The sequence below is a fragment of the Drosophila miranda genome, chromosome XR, assembly GCF_003369915.1.
Source record: "Drosophila miranda strain MSH22 chromosome XR, D.miranda_PacBio2.1, whole genome shotgun sequence".
NCBI lineage: Eukaryota > Metazoa > Arthropoda > Insecta > Diptera > Drosophilidae > Drosophila > Drosophila miranda.
In genome coordinates, this window is record NC_046674.1 from 1871497 (window position 1) to 1890495 (window position 18999).

The 18999-nt window shown below is 46.9% G+C and overlaps 1 protein-coding gene across 15 annotated transcripts in view; it reads left to right on the forward strand.

Moving 5' to 3' along the window:
• The window catches only part of LOC108151704 (serine/threonine-protein kinase mig-15), a 37681-nt gene that overhangs the window by 2721 nt on the left and 15961 nt on the right, over nucleotides 1-18999 (forward strand). For all 15 annotated transcript variants that reach the window (XM_017280462.2, XM_017280464.2, XM_017280468.2 and 12 more), the window contains exons 3-4: nucleotides 4235-4300; nucleotides 18541-18985. In XM_017280462.2, the coding sequence (XP_017135951.1) occupies nucleotides 4235-4300; nucleotides 18541-18985 (511 nt within the window). The remainder of the gene's footprint in view (nucleotides 1-4234; nucleotides 4301-18540; nucleotides 18986-18999) is intronic.

Consider the following 18999-nt stretch of genomic DNA (forward strand, 5'->3'; position numbering starts at 1 on the left):
CAAATCGAGACAAGAATGAAAATTGTTTAGTTTACTTTATTAAAAGGCAGGCAGAGGAGGCAGACATGTCCATGCGTGTCTACTGCTGCCGCTGAGTGAATCTCCCTCTCTCTGTGTGTGTGTGTGAGTGTGTTGCACCAGACAGCATGAAGATGATGATGATGATGATGGAGCACTGGCAGAACGAAGGCACCAACCAAAGCAAAATCAGCAAAAAATGGCAGCAGAATATGACGACTCTTGTCTGTGTGCGTGCGTGTGTGTGTGTGTGTGTGTGTGTTTGAAGTGTTGCTGCTGTGCTGCTGCGGCTGCTGGCTGTTGGCCTTCTCTTTCTTTGGCAGAGGCGCGTGGGCGCCTCCGTCGCGTCTTTCGTCTCGTCTCGTCTCTGACCTGTCTGTGCGTGGCTTTTAAAGGTCATTCCAACAATGGCTGATAGAAGGGGAGGAGAAGAGGGAATGTCCCGAAATAGAAACGGTAAAAAGGTCAGAGTCCTTAAAGCTTGAACAGTGCGATGGTAGAAAGAACGAAAGAAAGAAAGCGAGTGAGGGGTGGGGTGGGGTTGTGAGCAGGGGCTCCCTTTTGAGGTTTCCTTCAGCTCGAAACTCTGATAAGCTTCAACCGATAAGATATATGTATACACTCGTAGGAGGAGGAGGGGGGAAGGGGAAACTGCATTCGTTGGAACACAAATTTCAAATTTCCTTAATTGGTTTTTTATGATTTTTTTATATTTCTCCCTCTCTGTTCTTTCTCTTTTACTGCAGTTTCTTTTATGTTCTGTATTTGCCTGATAACTCGAGTTCTCCAACTCCCTTCCCATCCTCTCATCGTTTGTTTCTTTTGTTCGGTTTTATTTTAATCAACATTTATTGCATTTTTTTTTTCGTTTTTGGGCTGCGATAAAAAACGTGTTCGCCCACATTTTGGTTTGCATTTGTGCGCCTGTTCATGTCCGTGTGCGTGTGCGTGTGCTTGCATGTGTGTGCGCTGCAATTTGCTGGAGGATTGAGGGAAACGACGAAACCGATCCGATCCACAATCCATATCATCCACACATGTGCTGTGTGCTGTGTGCTGCGTTTTTGTGGGTTAAATCAACATCGGAACCCAGGAAAAACACTTTTATATGAGGAAACTCTCAAATTCAAATGTTTAAAGAACGGAATTTCCCCAAGAGGGAAATAATCAGCAACAATCAGTTCTGCTTTCATATGCCGGCGATCATAAGGGAAATTTATCAGTTTTCGGTACATTTCTCTCTCAGCTGAGAACGGAAGGCCCATTGGAAAATCCCAGGCAAAGTACATAAAGTTAATGGAGTGGAAGGGGGAACCTCTTCGGAGTTCAATAGTCGAAGGAGTCGAAGGAGAGAGGCCTTCGCTCGCACTCTCTGTGCATAAAAACCTAAGCAAATCAGAAACAAATTCACAACTATTGTGAGTGTGCTCCACACCTCTCCTTCTCTCTCTCTCTCTCTCTCTGTCTCTTTTGAGCCGTATCAGGTACTGCCTCTGCATCTGCATATCTAACCACCCCAGACCCCACCATCCACTCCACTCCTAATATGCAGTCAGTCCTGTTTTTGGACAATCTCCAGCTCCTTCTTCAGCCTCTCCTCTGTGCCGCTAACTGGGCCAAGCCTTTGCCAAAGAGACAAAGGTGCGGGGAGGGGAGGGTAGGGGAAGGGAAGGAGTGAGTGTTGCGCTTTTAGACAAACAAAACGAAACGAAACGAAAAGAATTCCAGTTTTCCAGGCCAGGAAAAACTGTAATAATAAAAGCAGCTACTAGAAGAAAAAAAAAAGAGAGACAAGAGAACTCCTCAGCTACGGTGGAGACTCGCTAGGGCGAATGGGAACCGAAATTAGAAGTGGAGTTCCGTTCCCCGGGAGGAGGAGGCTAGGCCCCACTGTTGCCACAGCCAGTCGGCGGCTGCGTTGGTCCGCCGCGTCTCTCGCCGTGTCGGCCTCCCGACGGCCCGACGACGGATCGGGTTGTTTAGTTTTAGTTGTACCCGTTTGGACAAATACAAATACGAAAGACAAACAAAAGGCAAATGGGAAGAGGGAAGAGGGAAGAGGAGAGGAGAAGATAGAGAAGCAGTGATTGTGAGTAGAGGGGACGCATGTGGCAGCAGCTGGACAGCAGCACTGGCAGCAGCAGCAGCAGCAGGAAAGAGTGAGCGAGCAGGCAAACAGCCTGTTTTGCCTGCTGATAACTGTAACCAAACGAGCAGGCAGTGCTCGCTGACCAACAGACAGACAGACCGATGAGAGGAAGGGAGAGAGGGAGAGGTTGAGCGAGAGAACTTTTGTTCTAACGGATCATTCTCTCTCGCTCTATGCACTGGCTGTTCGTGCTCGTTCTGCTTTAACATGTCACAATGCTAATGAGTCATGGAGTAGCAGACACTCCCCGACAGTCTTCCCCTCTCTCCCCCATGGCTCTCTCCATACTCCCTTCTGCCTTCTCCCTTATCCCTCTTCCATTCATTGAGTTCATTTTTCGTGCATTTTTAATTGATTTTTTACAACGGTGAAGTAATCAGCCATAAATAGCAGTAATTGCCGCTGCTGCACTTCCCAGCACACACACACACACAGGCGTATACATGACATGCCTCTCTCCCACACTTACAGTTGTGTTCCCTCTCCCTCTCCCTCTACCCCTACCTTCCCGTTCACCCTTCTCCCTTTCCGACTATCGCGCTGTGTGTGCTCTTTGCATCTGTTTGACACACTTTTGCGGGTAAGGGAGGGGGAGGAGGGTTCCCGTCGGTGGTGGCGGGAGCGGGAGCGGGGGCGGGGGCGGGGACGGGGGCTCGCTAGGCAGCCATAAATCTACTTAGAGCGGCTTCCCATAGTTCTTCTGCCTTTCTCCCTCCTCCCCCCTCCGTCGTCATTCCCCACTATTTGCTTATTTGCTCTGCACTTTTTTCGTTTCGTTTCGGTTTGCTTTTTCTTTTTCTTTCTTTTACTTTTATTTTTTTCGGCTCTCGAGGCTTTGTCTTTTCCCCTCTCTCTCTCCCTTACTCGTTTTAATTCCTTTGGGTCTCTCTGGCGTAAGCTTAAGGAGACCTCTGTCCCGCCCCTTACCTTTGAGGGGGCTGGAGATTTATGTGGAAAACGCTTTGTGGAGTCCCCTCCTCCTCTGTCTCTCCCTCTCCTACTCACTGCAGTCGAGGGCCATCTCCAAAGAAAGAAATCCCCTGTTTCGGGAGGGATCTTTCGGAGGGAATTTCTCTGGGATTAAAGTCTAATAAAGTTGACAATTTGTGAGACTATCGTAAATCAATCGAAAACAAGAAACTTTTCCGTTGCCATGATTGGATTTTTCGTACTCCGCCCAACCGCTACCTTAACTCCACCCCAAAAGGTCATTGCTTCCCGACAGCATCCCGATCTGTACCCCACTTTCTGGTCAATTCCATCACTGGGATATCTGGGGGTATGCCTTGGGTCTTATACCCTCTGGAAGCTCAGAACCTTAGGTCTTCCATCGGTCGTTTCTTTTGGAATTTGGAGCAGTAACTGCACTTTTGCTCTCTCTCTCTCTCTCTCTATCCCTAAACCTCCTGCTATTTCCCTTTTCTGTTTCTCCGTCAGCATTTAAATTCTACTTCTTCATTCCCTCTTGCCTTTCCCCTTTGGGGCTGTCAAAAAAAAAAAAACACTCAGTTACCTGTTGAAATGCCGTTCGTGTTGTTTTTGTTGTTATTTTAATTGGCATTTGCCTTTACCTGTCGTTCTTGTCGGCTTTTGTAAGCCCTTCCCATTGCCTCCCCTTCCACCTGCGCTCCAATAAAAATAGAAAGCATTGTACTCCATGCTTCCCCCCCCCCCCTGCCCTTCTCTCCACACATGTATCTCGTGTCACGTCCATCGCACCTCTCGTGCCTCTCTTCTCGTGAGTCTCGTGTCAATGAACCCCCGCCTGCAATTTGTATGGCTTTAAAGGGTGTCTGGTGTGTGTGTGTGGGGGGGGGGGGGAGGGGGAGGTGCGTGAATCCCAATTGGAATTTGAGGATTTTGTATTTTTAACATCGTTCTTTAGTCTGCTGTCTGCTGTCTGCCGTCTCTTTTATGTATGTGTAATGCCTCTCTGGGGCACTCCCTCCTACCCCCTCCCTTCGTCCCTACTTACTCGCTCCTTTGTTTGCCACCGAAGGATTCCCGTGTTGCCCCGCGATTTTTCTCACACATTTTTTTAACCCCCCCGCTTCTGTTTTCTTGCAGGATCCCGCTGGCATCTTTGAGCTGATCGAAGTTGTTGGCAATGGCACCTACGGCCAGGTCTACAAGGTAAGGAATGCATCGATATATTATCTATTATATTGTATAGTCTTTATTAGCAATAAATACTGTTTCTTGGGCTGGCATGTTGCTTCAAATTTCAGATTTCAGCTTTCTTTTTTTTTTGTTTTTTTGTATGGAAATTTTCACTTAAACTTTGGGCGAGAGAGAGAGAAGGAGAGAGCAACGATCTCCCAGACTCTCAGAGTCTCTTTTTGAGAGCCAGCGGCGGCGTCACTTCTGTGGTCTCTTTATAATTAGCAATTAGCATTAGGGTTTCTGCTTGACTGCGTTTTTGCACACACAAACACACACACGCACACACACACCCACAAATGTATCTGTATCTGCAGCAGCATCATCTGTGGTTCTTTCTGGCGCTGCTTTAATTAGTTGTTTGGTCCGCTATTCCCCGCCGTCTAATAACTTGTCCCAAAGCAGAACAAAAAATAGACTACAAACCCAAACAAAAATTCAACCAAAAGAACGAGAACGAGAACAGAACAGAACAGAGCAATCTTTTTCTCACACATTAACACATTTCTCTCTGGCCGCAAAACATGAGAGGAATGTGGAATTCGAGTAACGAATGGGGTGGTACCCTAGTTTCCTAGGTTTCAAGAATTATCTGCCTTTTTTCCTTTTTGGGAGCTATCTGCTCTATCTATCTGAAATCTTGGATTGTATGGAATTTCGTCAGCTTTTAGACTTATTTTAAGGCAGTGTTTGGGCTTTTGCGTGATACCCTCTCTCTCTAGGGAAAGATACTCCACAAGAAAGGAGAAACGCCAGGGAAACAAGAGGCAGCCATCATCATCATAATCACAGAAGCAGCGGCAGCGGCAGCGGCAGGGGCAGGGGCAGCAGAGAAGATTTCTCCGTCTCTTTCTCTCAAAAACAATGCCTTGACTTTGTGTTTGTATTTAAATTATATGCTTTAAAATGTATCTGAAAGATACGACTAGGAAGGAGAGGGCAGGGGGAGCAGAACTATGCACCAGAGGCAAGAGGCAGAGGCCAGAGCCAGAGCCAGTACGTCAGTTGCAGGCACAAAAATAGACATTTGCTTTTGTAAAATTACCGTTAGCCTTTGTTGCAAGCAGAAGAAAAAGTGTGGCATGCCGCCGCCGCCTGCGCTTGGGAGGCCAACGGCAAGTTGTTGCTGGCTGCTGGCTGCAGGCTGCAGGAGTGGGGCTCCACTGTAGTGGGGGGTCGTCGAAGCCAATGGGGCACACAGCTTTTTGTGTGATTAATGCCACAAAATTGAGTCGTGTCTGCCGCTGCCTGTCTGTCTGTCTGTCTGCCTGTCTGAAGTTCTTCTTTATTGCCTCTCGCGTAGAGATACACAAAAGTATCTTTGGATTCAATTGAGCTTTAACTGGGGCTTGTACTAAGTGTTAATCATCGCATATTTATGGAATGAGTAATTCGGGCAGGCAGCAGGGATTTCAAGGGAGTTTGTTTGTGGCAAGGAATGTATCTCATGAATGTTTCTCCGGGGATTTTTTGTCGTTTATCGTCTATCTGCTTTAGCTGTGGAAATACTAAACAAAATAGCAAATATTGAGATTTAAGTGAAGGTGAATCCATCCAAAAATTGCATAACTTGTGTATAATAAAAGATAAAAGATAGTTTCCCCTAAAAACCCCCACAAATTTGTATATTCAATCTTATACTAACTCTTAATCATCGCTAGAGTCTTGTTTTAATGGCGAAATGAAATGAAATTCAATGAGTAATCGCAATCCGGAAATACTATATCCATATATCCATTTATCCATATTTTGCATACAGAGAAAAACCTGTTGTTGGGAGAAAGAGTTGGGAGATTATTCTTTGGACTTTTACCTCACACACAACATTCGCCTTTCAAATTGTTTGGAAATGGAAATGGCACCCCCCCTATATGGTGTTACTTATGGAATGGATTACTTGGCCAATCCAAGCTTGTCAATCCAATCCGATGGATACTTTCATGAAATCTATTAAATTTCATAGGTCTTTCAATTGGTTTTTGCGACCCACACTCCACACTCCACACAGGCCTACAGGTACCAGTCTCTGCCTCGATCTAGGGCTCTGCTCTGTGGCAAGTGGCAAGTGGCACGTGGTAACCATGGGAGGCCAGCCCACTGTGCGGCTGCTCAAGAAAACTTGTTAACGCAACTCGGCTCTGGACGCCTTAAAGTAGTTCATTATACTGTTGTCGCTGTCTCTGTATCTGTATCTGTAGCAGTGTGAGCGTGAAATTAGCATGAGTAATGCCCAGCAGCAGCAGATACGTTCTGTATCTGTATCTGTATCTGCATGTGTGACTCTAGAACCGGGAACGGGACAGCCACTTGCTTCAGTCTCATTTCATTGGCATTTTGCTGTCTGCCGTCTGCCGTCTGCTGCTGTTTCTGTTTCTGTGTCTTTGGCTGTGGTTTTGGCCAACTTATTGACTGAATGGTTAACCGGTTAACAGATACAGATACAGATACAGCAACCACAGATACGGAGCCCATCAAACGTCACAGCTGTGTGTGTGTGTGTGTCTTTTTCTGGTTTAATCATAATTTTATTTTGAATTTTATTTCGGCCTGAATTTTGGAATTCCACTTAAATGACAAATGATATTCCATTCTGCCATTTTTCCGCGAATCTTTTGCGCTTTATTTAGTTTAATTTATGTTTTGTCTATCCCTTCCTTCTCTCTCTGCTTCTCTCACTTCCGTTTTATTGATAATTCAGCTCATTTTTTTTCCTTCACTCTTCTCACTGCGCTTTTAACGAGTAAATTGCCTTTTTATCTGAGACCCAGCCCCAGCCACGGCTCCGTCTTTCTCTTTCTCGTGAGTCACTGCCTCCATGGCACTGGTGGATGGTGGATCCAGGGGGCGGGAAGAACCTTTATGAGGGAGGAATACCACATGTGGCTCCCTGTAGAACACGTACAAGTGCAACGTTTTAACGGCTTTGATTCTACGGGTGGAAAGAGAGAGAGAGAGAGAGAGTGATTTCTTAAAGCCACAAAAATACAATATTGAAGCTCTTAAAGGCATCAAATACTTATAATTAAACCATTCATTAAACGCAATGAAAGATCCTCAGAGGAAATCCAATCAATCCGACCATCATCTCCCAATGAAAAGATTCCTCCAAGCAATCATGGATGTCCGTTCCCTCCTTTCTCTGGAGCAGCTGTCACTGAATTTGAATTTGAATGAATGAATGAATGAGTCACTCAAAGAAACCCCCAAAAATGAACCATTTTGGGCATTTTCCTATGAATCTCAATTGCCAAAAGGCCGGATTTGTCACCGATTCGTGGATTGTTTCGAATGTTTGTGAATGTTTTGGGGCTTGGCCCGCCTACCGTTAACTTTCGCCCACGACAATCCATCCGTAGAACGGTAGCGGCGACGTGCAATTAGCATTTTCATAGCTGGTTGAACTTTGACCCAATTACGGAAGAGAGACAAGGCGAGAGAGAGAGACACAGGGGATAGAGCAGGGGATAGGGAGCTTAGGGGCTTATTCCGGTAGGATCGTAGGGATCGGAATACCCTCCCAAAATGTAGGGTATATAAACAATAATTGCCCGAGTCTGTTGTAGCTGTGTGTGTGTGTGCGCGCAGGCGCGCAGCCATCCATACAGTGAGGCATGGGAAGGGGCACCGCTGGCACTGACACGGCTGCAACACGACAAGCAGCTCGAAGAAAAAAAAAACATGCAAAATACATTAAAGCCAATAAGCAAATGAAGCAGGAAACAAAACAAACAAAAAAAAAAGCCAAAAGGCAAGGCACAGACAGGCACAGCAGCAGCACAAGCAGCAGATGAGGAACGAAATAACTACAGACTTCAGACCCATAAAAAGGCCACACAATTAGCCAGGGGTAGGTCGGGGGGGCGGGTACACGAGTACCCAAAGTAGGGGCTGGCTCATAAAAGGCATAAACTGCTCCGCTCCCCCAATGTCACCGCCAAAGCAGCACCCAAAATAGTCGAAGACGGAGATACCCCGTGGGCCAAAATTTGTTGCCAACAGAAAGTCTTATCTCACTTTTTAATTTTTGTGATTTGCGAAGAATTTATGATTATAATCTAATCGGGAATTTGCAAACCAAAAAGGTTATGCCTCCATCGAATCTTTTTGCAGCCTTAACCCCCCTTTGCAGGGTACATACCTCTATGCAAAACCAAATAAAAACAAAAACTAATTATTACGCAAATTTAATTTGTTGTAGACTTAAATTTAAAAACATTAACAGTCGCGCGAGTCATTGACACGTTCGTCCGTGCCTGGGATCAAGTGCGAAAGGGACAACATGTGAGAGAGCGGAGAGTGTGTGTGCGTGTGCCTGTGGGAGAACAGCCGGAGATTCAAACGATAACAACAGCGTCCGACAGTAGCGCGTCAGCCTCCTTTCTCTTTCACACTCTTAGACTTTTTTCTTGCGAATTTCGGATGGACCCGAACCCTTCTCTCGCTCGTTCACTCAGCTCTCGCCTGACTCGCCTGCTCTCCCGTTCTAGCACAGCAAGTGCAAACGGAAGAACGGTAGAACGGGAGAGCGGGAGAGAGGAGAGTCTGCGGCCATTGTAGTATTTTTAGAGAGAGGTTCACTAGCTTTTGTTGCTGCTGCTGCTGCTGCTGTTGGGCTTTGGTGGTTGGGGGTTTCTACTTTTGGCTTTGTTTTCGCTTTAATTAAATCTCTAGCCCTGACACTTTTTTCATTGACAAGGCAAACCCTCTGCTCTCCCCTCTCCCATCCAATGGGATTTTTGGTTTTGTGCAAAGAGTTTTTTGCTGGCTTCAGCGGAATCTATGGGAATGGAATGGGAAAAGTCATCGAAAAAGGTGTATGAAAAAGGGTGGGGAGGGGGCAAGGGAAATAAATCAGCGAATGAGCAGAAGGGGAAGGGGTGTGTGTGTGTGTGTGCGTGTGTGGGGGGCATAAACGACCTTGGGGAAACGATGAGTTGCTAACTTGTGCATTTTTTAAGCAATGCTCTCTGTTCCGTCCATCTGTTTAGCTGTCCGTCCGTCTGGAGTGTGGAGTGTTTCTGTGTGGGTTGCTGTTTTGTTTTTTGTAATTTTTGGGTTGGCATAAATTACGATCAGACGCGAGCGAGTGTGCCGCCGTCGCCGCCACCGCCTCTGCCGCTGAAGCTTGAAAATTTATCACTTTTTCAGAAACAGAGGCGGCGTGTGAAATTTCTGCGGTCTGTTTAGAGATCTCCATTCCATTCCATTCCGCACTCGGCGATCGGCGATCCGCTCGGTGGAAACCACAAAAAACAATAATAATAATAATAACGGCGGATGGGCAAAGGTCAGGTTTTGTTCTCTTTTTTTTTTAACACTGTTTATTTTTCTCGTTTGATTTCCTAATTGGTTAATTTCGAAATACCGGGAAATTTACAAAGCAGCAAAAGGCGTTTCCAGAACACTGGAATTCCCTGGAATGGGAGAGGTAGAGAGAGAGAGGGGGAGAGAGAGCTTTCATTTCATGACTCATTCTCTCACTTCAGAAACAAAATATGTAGCGACTACTTTTTTGATGGATATTTGACCCACTTTTGGCCCCACAGAAACAACTCCCCCGTCTATAAACCGATTTCAATCTCATTTGATCAAATTGCCGCCCACAAATCGTCCACACAGACACGCACACACACGCACACACGCACACTATCTCACTCTGTATCTGTATCTTTCTGTCTCTTGCAATTGCGATAAGCAGCATGTCTGTGCCTGTTTATTGTCCATTTGGCCACAAGGTTAACACACACTCTCGCATGTGTGATATGTGTGTGTGTGTACATATTTCAATATCTTGTGGCCTGCCATCCATCTGGCCATCTAGCAATCCAGCAATCAGGCAATCCATTGATTAAATATGCAAACGAAGAGTTTCGTTCAATCTTTCCCTTTTACTCTATCTCTCTTCGTTTTTCCCCTCTCTTTTTGTCGATTACTCAGACATTTGCTTAATGGAATTTCATGATTCCTACGGATTTCTGTGGCCACCTGTGGGGAGGGGGGTACATGGTACTGTGGCCACAGCAATTGCAATAGAAGACACCCAAAATATCTAGCTCTGGCGGGAGATCTATGAGAATAGATCCCGTGAAAAGAGCAAAGGGCAAGATCGACGGGGGGTCTCTTCTGGAGGCTCTTTTTCGTTGGTTCCGCGCAGAGCCTATAGAACTCCCCGATGAAAGTCTACACCAGTTATTGGATATAGCTTTTTGGTTATTGATTTTCCCTTGGGGAAAATGGATTCCCCATTAAAGAAGTTTGACTGTAGTTTGTGGGGTTTTGCCTGCTTTTAATATTTTTGTCTATATTTTTTTCCACTGCTGGGGGTTTGTGTGTTGTTTTTGTTGAACAATTAATTTATGAGTGAAAGTTGTGTTGTGGTTATTTTGCATGCATAATTTGCTGCAGCCGAGCAGCCGGGAAAAGTCTTTGTCTTGCCAGCAGAGGGTCTCCGCAAAGGGAATTGAACTTCTATCTAACTTCCACAATGAATGAGGGAGTGAATGCGGCATGCCCCCGGCCGCCGCATGTTGATGGCGGCTCTGTGATGCTGGTTGCAGTCGTCGCGTTGTCGTCTCTTATCTGCATATAGTCGTGCCTGGAGGGGGTAGGGGGGAGGGGGTAGGCTTCCATGTGACATGTGACATCGGAATATACTATATATGTATATATTTTATTGTTGCATGTAATTGTACGAACAATCAAAAGAGTAACAGAGAGAGGGAGGGAGGGAGAGAAAGGCTGAGACCCGTTGACCCGCAGTCATGGTGTGTGTTGCGGTTGTCCCTCGGCTTCGATAGGGGAAGTTTTATCGTCTCTCTCCCCGCACTCTTCCACTCTCTCGATCTCCATCTTTCCTGCTTAATTCATTTAATTTCCAATTACCAAAATGTGAACTCCATTTCACAGCCAAAGAGGGGGATCTCTCTCAATTAATTAGAATAAAACCACACATCCCCCTACTCCCCTACACCCCTACACACCCCTATGAAAAAAAAGGCCACAAAGGAAACCGGAAATTGTTGACACGCAAAAAGTGACGTCATTATCAGCACATATTCTTCTTCTCCCCGTCCCCCTCCCCTGTCCCCCCTCCCCCTCCATCTGTTGAAAATAAATTATTATCTTTTGACACAATTTCCCATTGGGGCTTGGGGTTTGGGGCTTGGGTCTTATCTTTTTCGCACAAATAAACGGCACTTTTGGTGTCAACAATGGAAATAGATTCAATGACTCAAAAGGCGGAAATGTCAAGGTAAATTTGCCCCTAAGGGGGGGGGGGGGGAACCTACTGATAAGAAAGACTGCTGCTGCCCCGATGGCAGCCATGCAAATTGTTGAATAAATCAAATGAATAAACCATATCTGTGTGAACGGTAATTGGGGAATTACTTGTGGGCTGATAATAGGGGAAACTATGGGAGGTCCAAGGGGGGGGGGGGTGCAAATTGTGTACAGTAGATGGCGCCAGCGGTTAGTTCTGGTGAAAAATGTCATCGGACCGCGGAAGAGGGCAAACGTAGGGCGGGGGCATCTGTGAAGAGTATAAGAGATATAAGAGTGGCGGCCCGGACATGATGGCATTATTGGATGGAAATGCTTGTCAGAGTCGTCAAGATCTTTGAAGAAAGCTTTTCTCATCGTTTAAAATCGAAAAAAAAAAACACAAAACACCACCACCACGCCGTATGCCCCAGATATCGACTACCATCGTTGGAATGGCTTGGACTTCCTTCGAAGGGGACAAGAATTGGGTAGATTCATGGATAGCATCTAAAGAAACCGCAAGCTGCCGGAAAGAATAATTGCATAATACGGGGAAATGGTAAGAGTAGAGTAGGGGGAGTATATTTCATAAAAAGTAAATATTTATTATAGGTAAGAATACAGGGAGTTACATATTGGGGGGTGTTGGGGGTTGGGTAAGAGTAAGGGACAGAATAGGGAAATAATGGGAAATCCAAAAAGGAGCTCCGAAAGAGTGAAACAAGTCTGAAAATTTCTTTCATTTCAAGGTATTTTCAATATTCCAGTATCGAATGATAGTAGGGGGCCTATAACAGGGGGGGAATACATCTTGTAGTAGTAGCATTGGCTCTTAGTGGAATATCTTGGAAGAGTGGAAGAGTTTCCGAATGTAAGAATTCCAAATTTCCCACCCCACCCCATCCCTGGCTACGGGGAAGGTGGCGGAGGAGGGGTAGCTATTGTCTGGGGCTGTGATGCCACACCTGTGCTACCTGCCGCATGCCGCATGCTGCACCACTCTCGATTGAGTAACCCGAAGAGCCATCAAAAGGAAGCCAATACCACAGTTGCCCCACCCCCACCCCTCCGCCCGACCGAGTGCTCACTTGTGCGCACTCTCGTTGGGCTTTTGGGGGAAGGGAGTGGGGAGAGGGGCTGGTGGAGGGGAGGCATGTTAATTGTGGCAACAATCTTAGAGCTGCCGCTGCTCCCACACACACGTGTGCACCGCAATTCAATTACAACACTGGCAAAAGATACAAAGATACACGAGCTACGAGATACAAAAACGCAGAAAGAAACCGCAGCAGCCGCAGCACCACGCCCGTGCGATGCGTCAAAAGGTAGACAGTGGAGACCAAAACCAAAAGCAAAAGCAAAAGCAAGCCCCAACATGTGGCAGGGGCAACAGCCTCCGGTTATTGCCTGGCTGCCTGTCGCCCTGCCTGCCCCACTGGCCCACTGACAGCAAACTGTGGCAGCAACAGCTGCGTTTTTGGCCAACTTACGCAACACATTTTATGCCCAGTTTTTTCAGCTGTCTCTCTCTGTGTTTTTTTTTTGTCGATCAGCTTGCAAATTTGTAGGTGATTAAGGGGGTTGGAGGGGAGGGGGGGGAGGCAGAAGGTTGAATGCTCATCAATTGCCAATTTGTTGATCGTTAGATTCATTCGTTAATTAACCTGGCAGTCGGAATGGAATGCCTGACCCTCCTCCTTTGGGGAGTGTACGCCGTACGCTGTATCTGTATCTGTATCTGCCACTGCATGTATGCATGTATCTTTTGGGCTCCCATATCCGAGTAGCGCTTGCAGCTGCCTCATAAAACCGTAAATTGAATGCTTGGCTCAAATGGTGCTTGAAATTTATTTAAAATTTATCTCTGCATTTGGTCAGAGTTGCTTTTCTGCTGCGAGTTGTGGCTGAATGTCTGTGGGGCGGAGTGGGGGGGTGGGTCAAAGGTGGGTCTCCCTCTCACTCTCCCTCTCCCGCTGTAGCTGCAGCTCGCTTCCTGTCTCCCTTTCATTGAACCACTTAACAGGCTTTTTAGCACTTGGCTGCATTTTCATTAAATTGAATTTTCCACCCATCCAGTCGTGGGCAGGGGGCAGGAGGCACGGGGGTAGAGTGGTGTCTGGAGTGGAGTTTTGGGGGCCATGCCATAGTGGTGGCACTCAAGTGGCAAAAAACCACACACACACACACACACACACAGCTCCGGCGGGGAAAAGCGCTTTCCATTGGCAGGAGTGGGTGAACCCACCCCCACCCCCACCTGATGTGATGGTTAACCCAGTTAGCAAACAGCAACACACACTTTTTGTTTGATGTTCCAGTTTATTTTTCCTCTCCTCCCTGTTCGAGTGCCTTCGGGCCGGGCAAATGTATTTTTGGCCAAGCGACAGTCGACAGTCGTCTAGACATCGAAGGAGTGTTGGCCAGCGAATTAATTGGGCTTTGAATGGCGATTTTGGGCTTGAATTTTAACTGAAACTCCAAACTACAGACACGCTTACAGTGGAGCCTGTTCTACAGCAAACGGATGACGGATGACGGATGCCCTCCATCCGCCCGTCTTGGCCTGTCCTCCATTCAGTATTTCACAACTCTCGCACTCACATTGCAAGTGGCCCGATGATTCGATTTATCAGCATGGTTTTATGGTTTTATTAAAGCCTGATAGACTGATGAGTACAGCAAAGTAGAATGGCTGCCGAGCCCAGGGCCCAGTAGCCCCAACATTCCAAGGCCTTTACTATCTCCTGTTCCGGTCTGGCATTCCCGTATTTGATTACTTCGATTTATGGGCTATGAATCGCCAGATATTTGATTGAATCGATGCATTCCCCTCCGCTCTAGTAACTCCCATCTCTGGATATATTCCTCTCTGATAGATTCGATGTACATTTTATGGAATCCCGAAAGGCCATTCCCCGAGATTTATTATTTCCTGTAGAAACAAGCTATATTGTGGCTTTATCTCTAGTGAGCTTTATCTTGTTCTTCTTTGCTTTCTTCTAGGTTTTCCATAGATATTCGTGGTACTATCCCCTAATCATGCCACTTCCCTCCCCCTCCTCCTCGCGGAAACCTCTTTGCTTTCTCCTTCGTCAATCTTTCTTCTGTGGTTTACTTTTCTTTACCTCCCTCTTCACTCACCCCCTCGCTGTCTCTTGTTTGTTTCTAGCGATTTTGCGTGTGTCGTGCCCCAAAGTTGGGGCCCAACTTGGAAAACATGTCCAAAAGTTGCTCCTGTTTTTTTTGTACAATGGGAGAAAGGGGCAGGGCCGCAAAGGGGCAGGCACTTGACAGAAGTTTTCTCCATTTCTTATATAATGTCAGATTTGCGTGCCCCTTCCACCTCCTCCCTCTCTATTCTTTTTTGTGTCAACGTCAGCTGCGTATGCATTTTCCTCTGGGATTTTCGGGAAAATGTGGAAAATGGCGGCTTGCAGAGGGGGGCGGGAAGGGGCCGGGGGCGTCTTGCAATGCGTTTCGGCATCTCAAATACTTTTGAATGAGGGAATATAAATATGAATACGATTATGATTACGATTATGATTATGTGTGTGATTATGCAGTTCTTTGTTTCTTTATTTCTGCTATCCACGATATACATATATATATGTATCTCTTGTGTTTGTGGCATTCCGTAGAGGTCTGCCTGCCCTGCATATATGATATCATATCATATACAAAGCCTTTTGCATTCGGGGCTGTGTATCTCACAGATACACCGATACACGAGCCACAGCGAGACCCGAGTGCTGGAAATTGTAAACCATCTCCGCTCCCCCCCCCTCCCATCATCGCATAGGTAGGCGAATCCCAATCCCAATCGGAGGGACAGCTGCACTCCACACTCCACAGTCCACAGAAGAGAGCAGAGAGCAGAGCCAAGCCCCAGAGCCCATTCCATTCCATTTCATTCCACTCTCCAGTACGATCCGCCCCGGCTCTCCCTCTCTCCCCCCTGCCCCCCGTACCTTTGTTGACTTTACCTTTGAAAAGATTTTCACAATGATTTCTTTTTATTGTTGATTATTTTTACAAATTCAGCGATTTCTTCGAGGAGCAGCCGTGGAGGAGTCCATTGCTTTTGCTTTTGCTTTTAAATAAATAAAAACCATATGCCATATGGCTTAGCCCCCCGACTTTTGTTTATTTGTTTATCCCCCCCTCGCTCTCCCCCTCCCCTCACTCTCTCCCCCTCTCTCTTTCTTTTCTGTGTGGATTTTTGTTTAGCTCTATTTGCTTTAAAGCTGGGTGGGGGGGGGAGGGGGGAGAGCACTCCTCTCCAAAATGATTCACATCGGACCGGGGAGCAGGGGGCCTCGCAGGCGAAATCTAAAATCAAATTGATGACCAACAAACACTTCCTTCCACCGAAACACCTGCAACACACACACACACAGCCCCCTCCCCCTGTGCTCCCCCTGTGCCTCTGTGCCCCGCCTTTTAATGGCCTGCCTAATCGATTTCTCCTCTCTTTCTGGACAATTTTCTGTGTCGTTTTTCAGGCTCCATTAGTGCATGTCATTAATTTGCATAGAGAATCTGCCGCTGCCGCTGCTGCTGCTGCTGCATGCCACAACAGTTAGAGTCAGCCATGCAGCGATGCAAGAGGCAAGATGCCAAGATGCAACATGCTGCCAGCCATCCAGGCATTCTGCTCGTTTGCCTGAGTTTTTAATAACATTTTGATCGAATCTTCACCTGGCCATGGAGCCATGGAGCCATGGAGTAACGCCTCGTTTCGGTAATCGATAAAAGCGGCTCATGGAATGGGGAGGGGGGGATTGCTCCTTTTTGAATTGAGAACGAATCAGACGAATACCCTGCCTTCTCTGGCAGAAGGGGAATTCCATGGGATATAGTTCTTTAGAGAGGGAGAGAGCGAGGGATCGTGCCGACTCCTGGGTGGTGAAATCTACTCTATAGATACTTTACTTATAGGAGTATTATCCTGTAGAGCTTGGAGCCGCCATGGAGGCTACCTAAAGACACCCCGTTGGTATATCGTAATCCTAATAATCCTAATTCTGTTCCATTTTTGATGGTAAAATCTGTGTCTGGCTGCCTTTCCCCAAGAGAAATAAGCCGTAATCGGCTTTAAATTAATGCAGAATCTGAAACATAAGACTTGTGCCTCTCTCCAGAGTGTACAACGGGCAAAACATGTCTCAAACTCGTAGATACACGGACACAGACAGCCAGATAGATAGATGGATAGATAGATGGATGGATAGATGGATGGATGGCCGCTTCACATCATCAGGCACCATCGGCTTCGGCAGTGCCTATCGTCACTTAAATTGCTATCATCTCTCGTTAAGAATTCTGATTTATGGCTGAGAATGGGTGCCCCAGCAGGGGATGGGGAGATGGGGAGATGCTTGCTGCTCAGTCACTCAATTAAAACTGTATTAAATGTAAAATGACTTGAAAAGCGGCTTAAAAGACGACACGACACGACACGACAACGACAGCCACAGCCCCCAGAGCCATCCGCAAGAGGATGCATCATCTAACCGGAGTGGAGTGGAGCGTTGAAAACCGGTAACCGGCTGGTCAGGACAACTCAATCTCTTGGCTGAAAGCCAGGGGCGGGGGGCGGGGGAGCATTTTGTGGCATAAAAAACAATTTGCAAGTTTTTGATTAAAGTGGCAACTAATTGAAACTACGGGTACGGGTAATTGTCGGGGGCCGACTACGTGACTGGAAAATGTTTGAGAATATAGTTTAAACAAGTTAATAAATACTCCTGGGAGTTCCCAGAAGAACAAAAAGCATTGTAATCGTTTGAAAAATGGCTATATCATTTGTTTCCGCCAAAGATTGAGTGGAGAATCGTTCTTTCTAGAGGGAAAAGTGTGCAGAAGTGCTATATAGATCGCATCTAAGGAATACCTTTCTCCATAAGAGTTCCTACAGAGAAGAAAGAGTTGAAATCTTCTTGAAATTCTTCAAACCAGCAGCTCGGAAGAGCTTTAAGGAATCTCCTCTGAATGACCTTTTTGATTAGTCAGCTTTTCCAAGATCTATCTCTCAGATCTACCTATCTTTCGTTTGTTCTTCCTTCTACTTCGATTAGTCATCTTAAAGGTCTTCTAAAGGGCAGGGGATCCCTCCTCTAAGGCATCGCCTGTGCAGTTCCCCCTTGAAATGCCTCTCCTGGTGATTCGCCTCTTAGTCACCTCTTGAAAGGTTCCAAACTGCAAAGAAAACAAGTATAGAGCTGATCTGAACTCCAAAGAATCCCCCCCCACCTAGAGAATCCCCCCGCTTCGATTAGTCATTCGCCATTCGCCATTGCATGTTCTTGAATGAGAGAGGGAGAGGGGTGGGGTGGAGAGGGAGGGAGAGGGAGAGAGATAGTCGTACTCGAACTATTTGTGGCATGATGTTTACCTTAAATACTTGACACTCTGATTGAGGGGCAGACACATTGCCACACTTGAAGTTGATGCCACCTCCTCGGGCACCGCCATCCTCCTTCCTTCCAGCTGCATTCCAGACAGAGTCGTCGTCTCCTACTGCCTCCTGCCTCCCCCCCGCCGCCCGTCTTGTGGAGTGCATTCTCTATTGTTTGATTTCATTGGAAGTCTACTAGATATTGTTGTGGCTGTGGCGCTGGCTTTTGTTTAAATAATCACTTTTCATGCGTCGCAGTTTGTTGACGCCGTGGGGCAGAGACAGAGAGGGAGAGACAGAGACAGAGACAGAGACAGAGACAGAGGGCGGAGATGCACTAACCGGCAACGCCTTCATGGCCATCAGTAGCGTCATCGACATCGTCTCGGGGGTGCCTCTCAGAAGTGCATTAAACAGCCTTCAATGCCGCAATACTGAAACGTGAATGAAAAACAAATAAAGCACATGCCATGCCCCTCGATCTTTGACCCTCTCGCAGCCCCAAAAACCGAAACATTAAACATTTCTCGCATCTCTGTTTTCCCGCCTGCAGGGTCGTCACACAAAGACTGGACAATTGGCTGCCATAAAGGTGATGGACGTCACCGAGGACGAGGAGGAGGAGATCAAGCTGGAGATCAATGTGTTGAAGAAATACTCAAATCATCGCAACATTGCCACCTACTACGGGGCGTTCATCAAGAAGAGTCCGCCCGGCAAGGACGACCAGCTCTGGCTGGTGATGGAGTACTGCGGCGCCGGCTCCGTGACGGATCTGGTGAAGTCCACCAAGGGCCAGAGCCTCAAGGAGGAGTGGATCGCCTACATCTGCCGCGAGATCCTGCGCGGCCTGAGCTACTTGCACTCGAACAAAGTCATCCATCGGGACATCAAGGGCCAGAATGTCCTGCTCACAGACAATGCGGAGGTGAAGCTGGTGGACTTTGGAGTCTCCGCGCAGCTGGACCGCACGATAGGCAGGAGGAACACGTTCATTGGTGAGTCATCTATG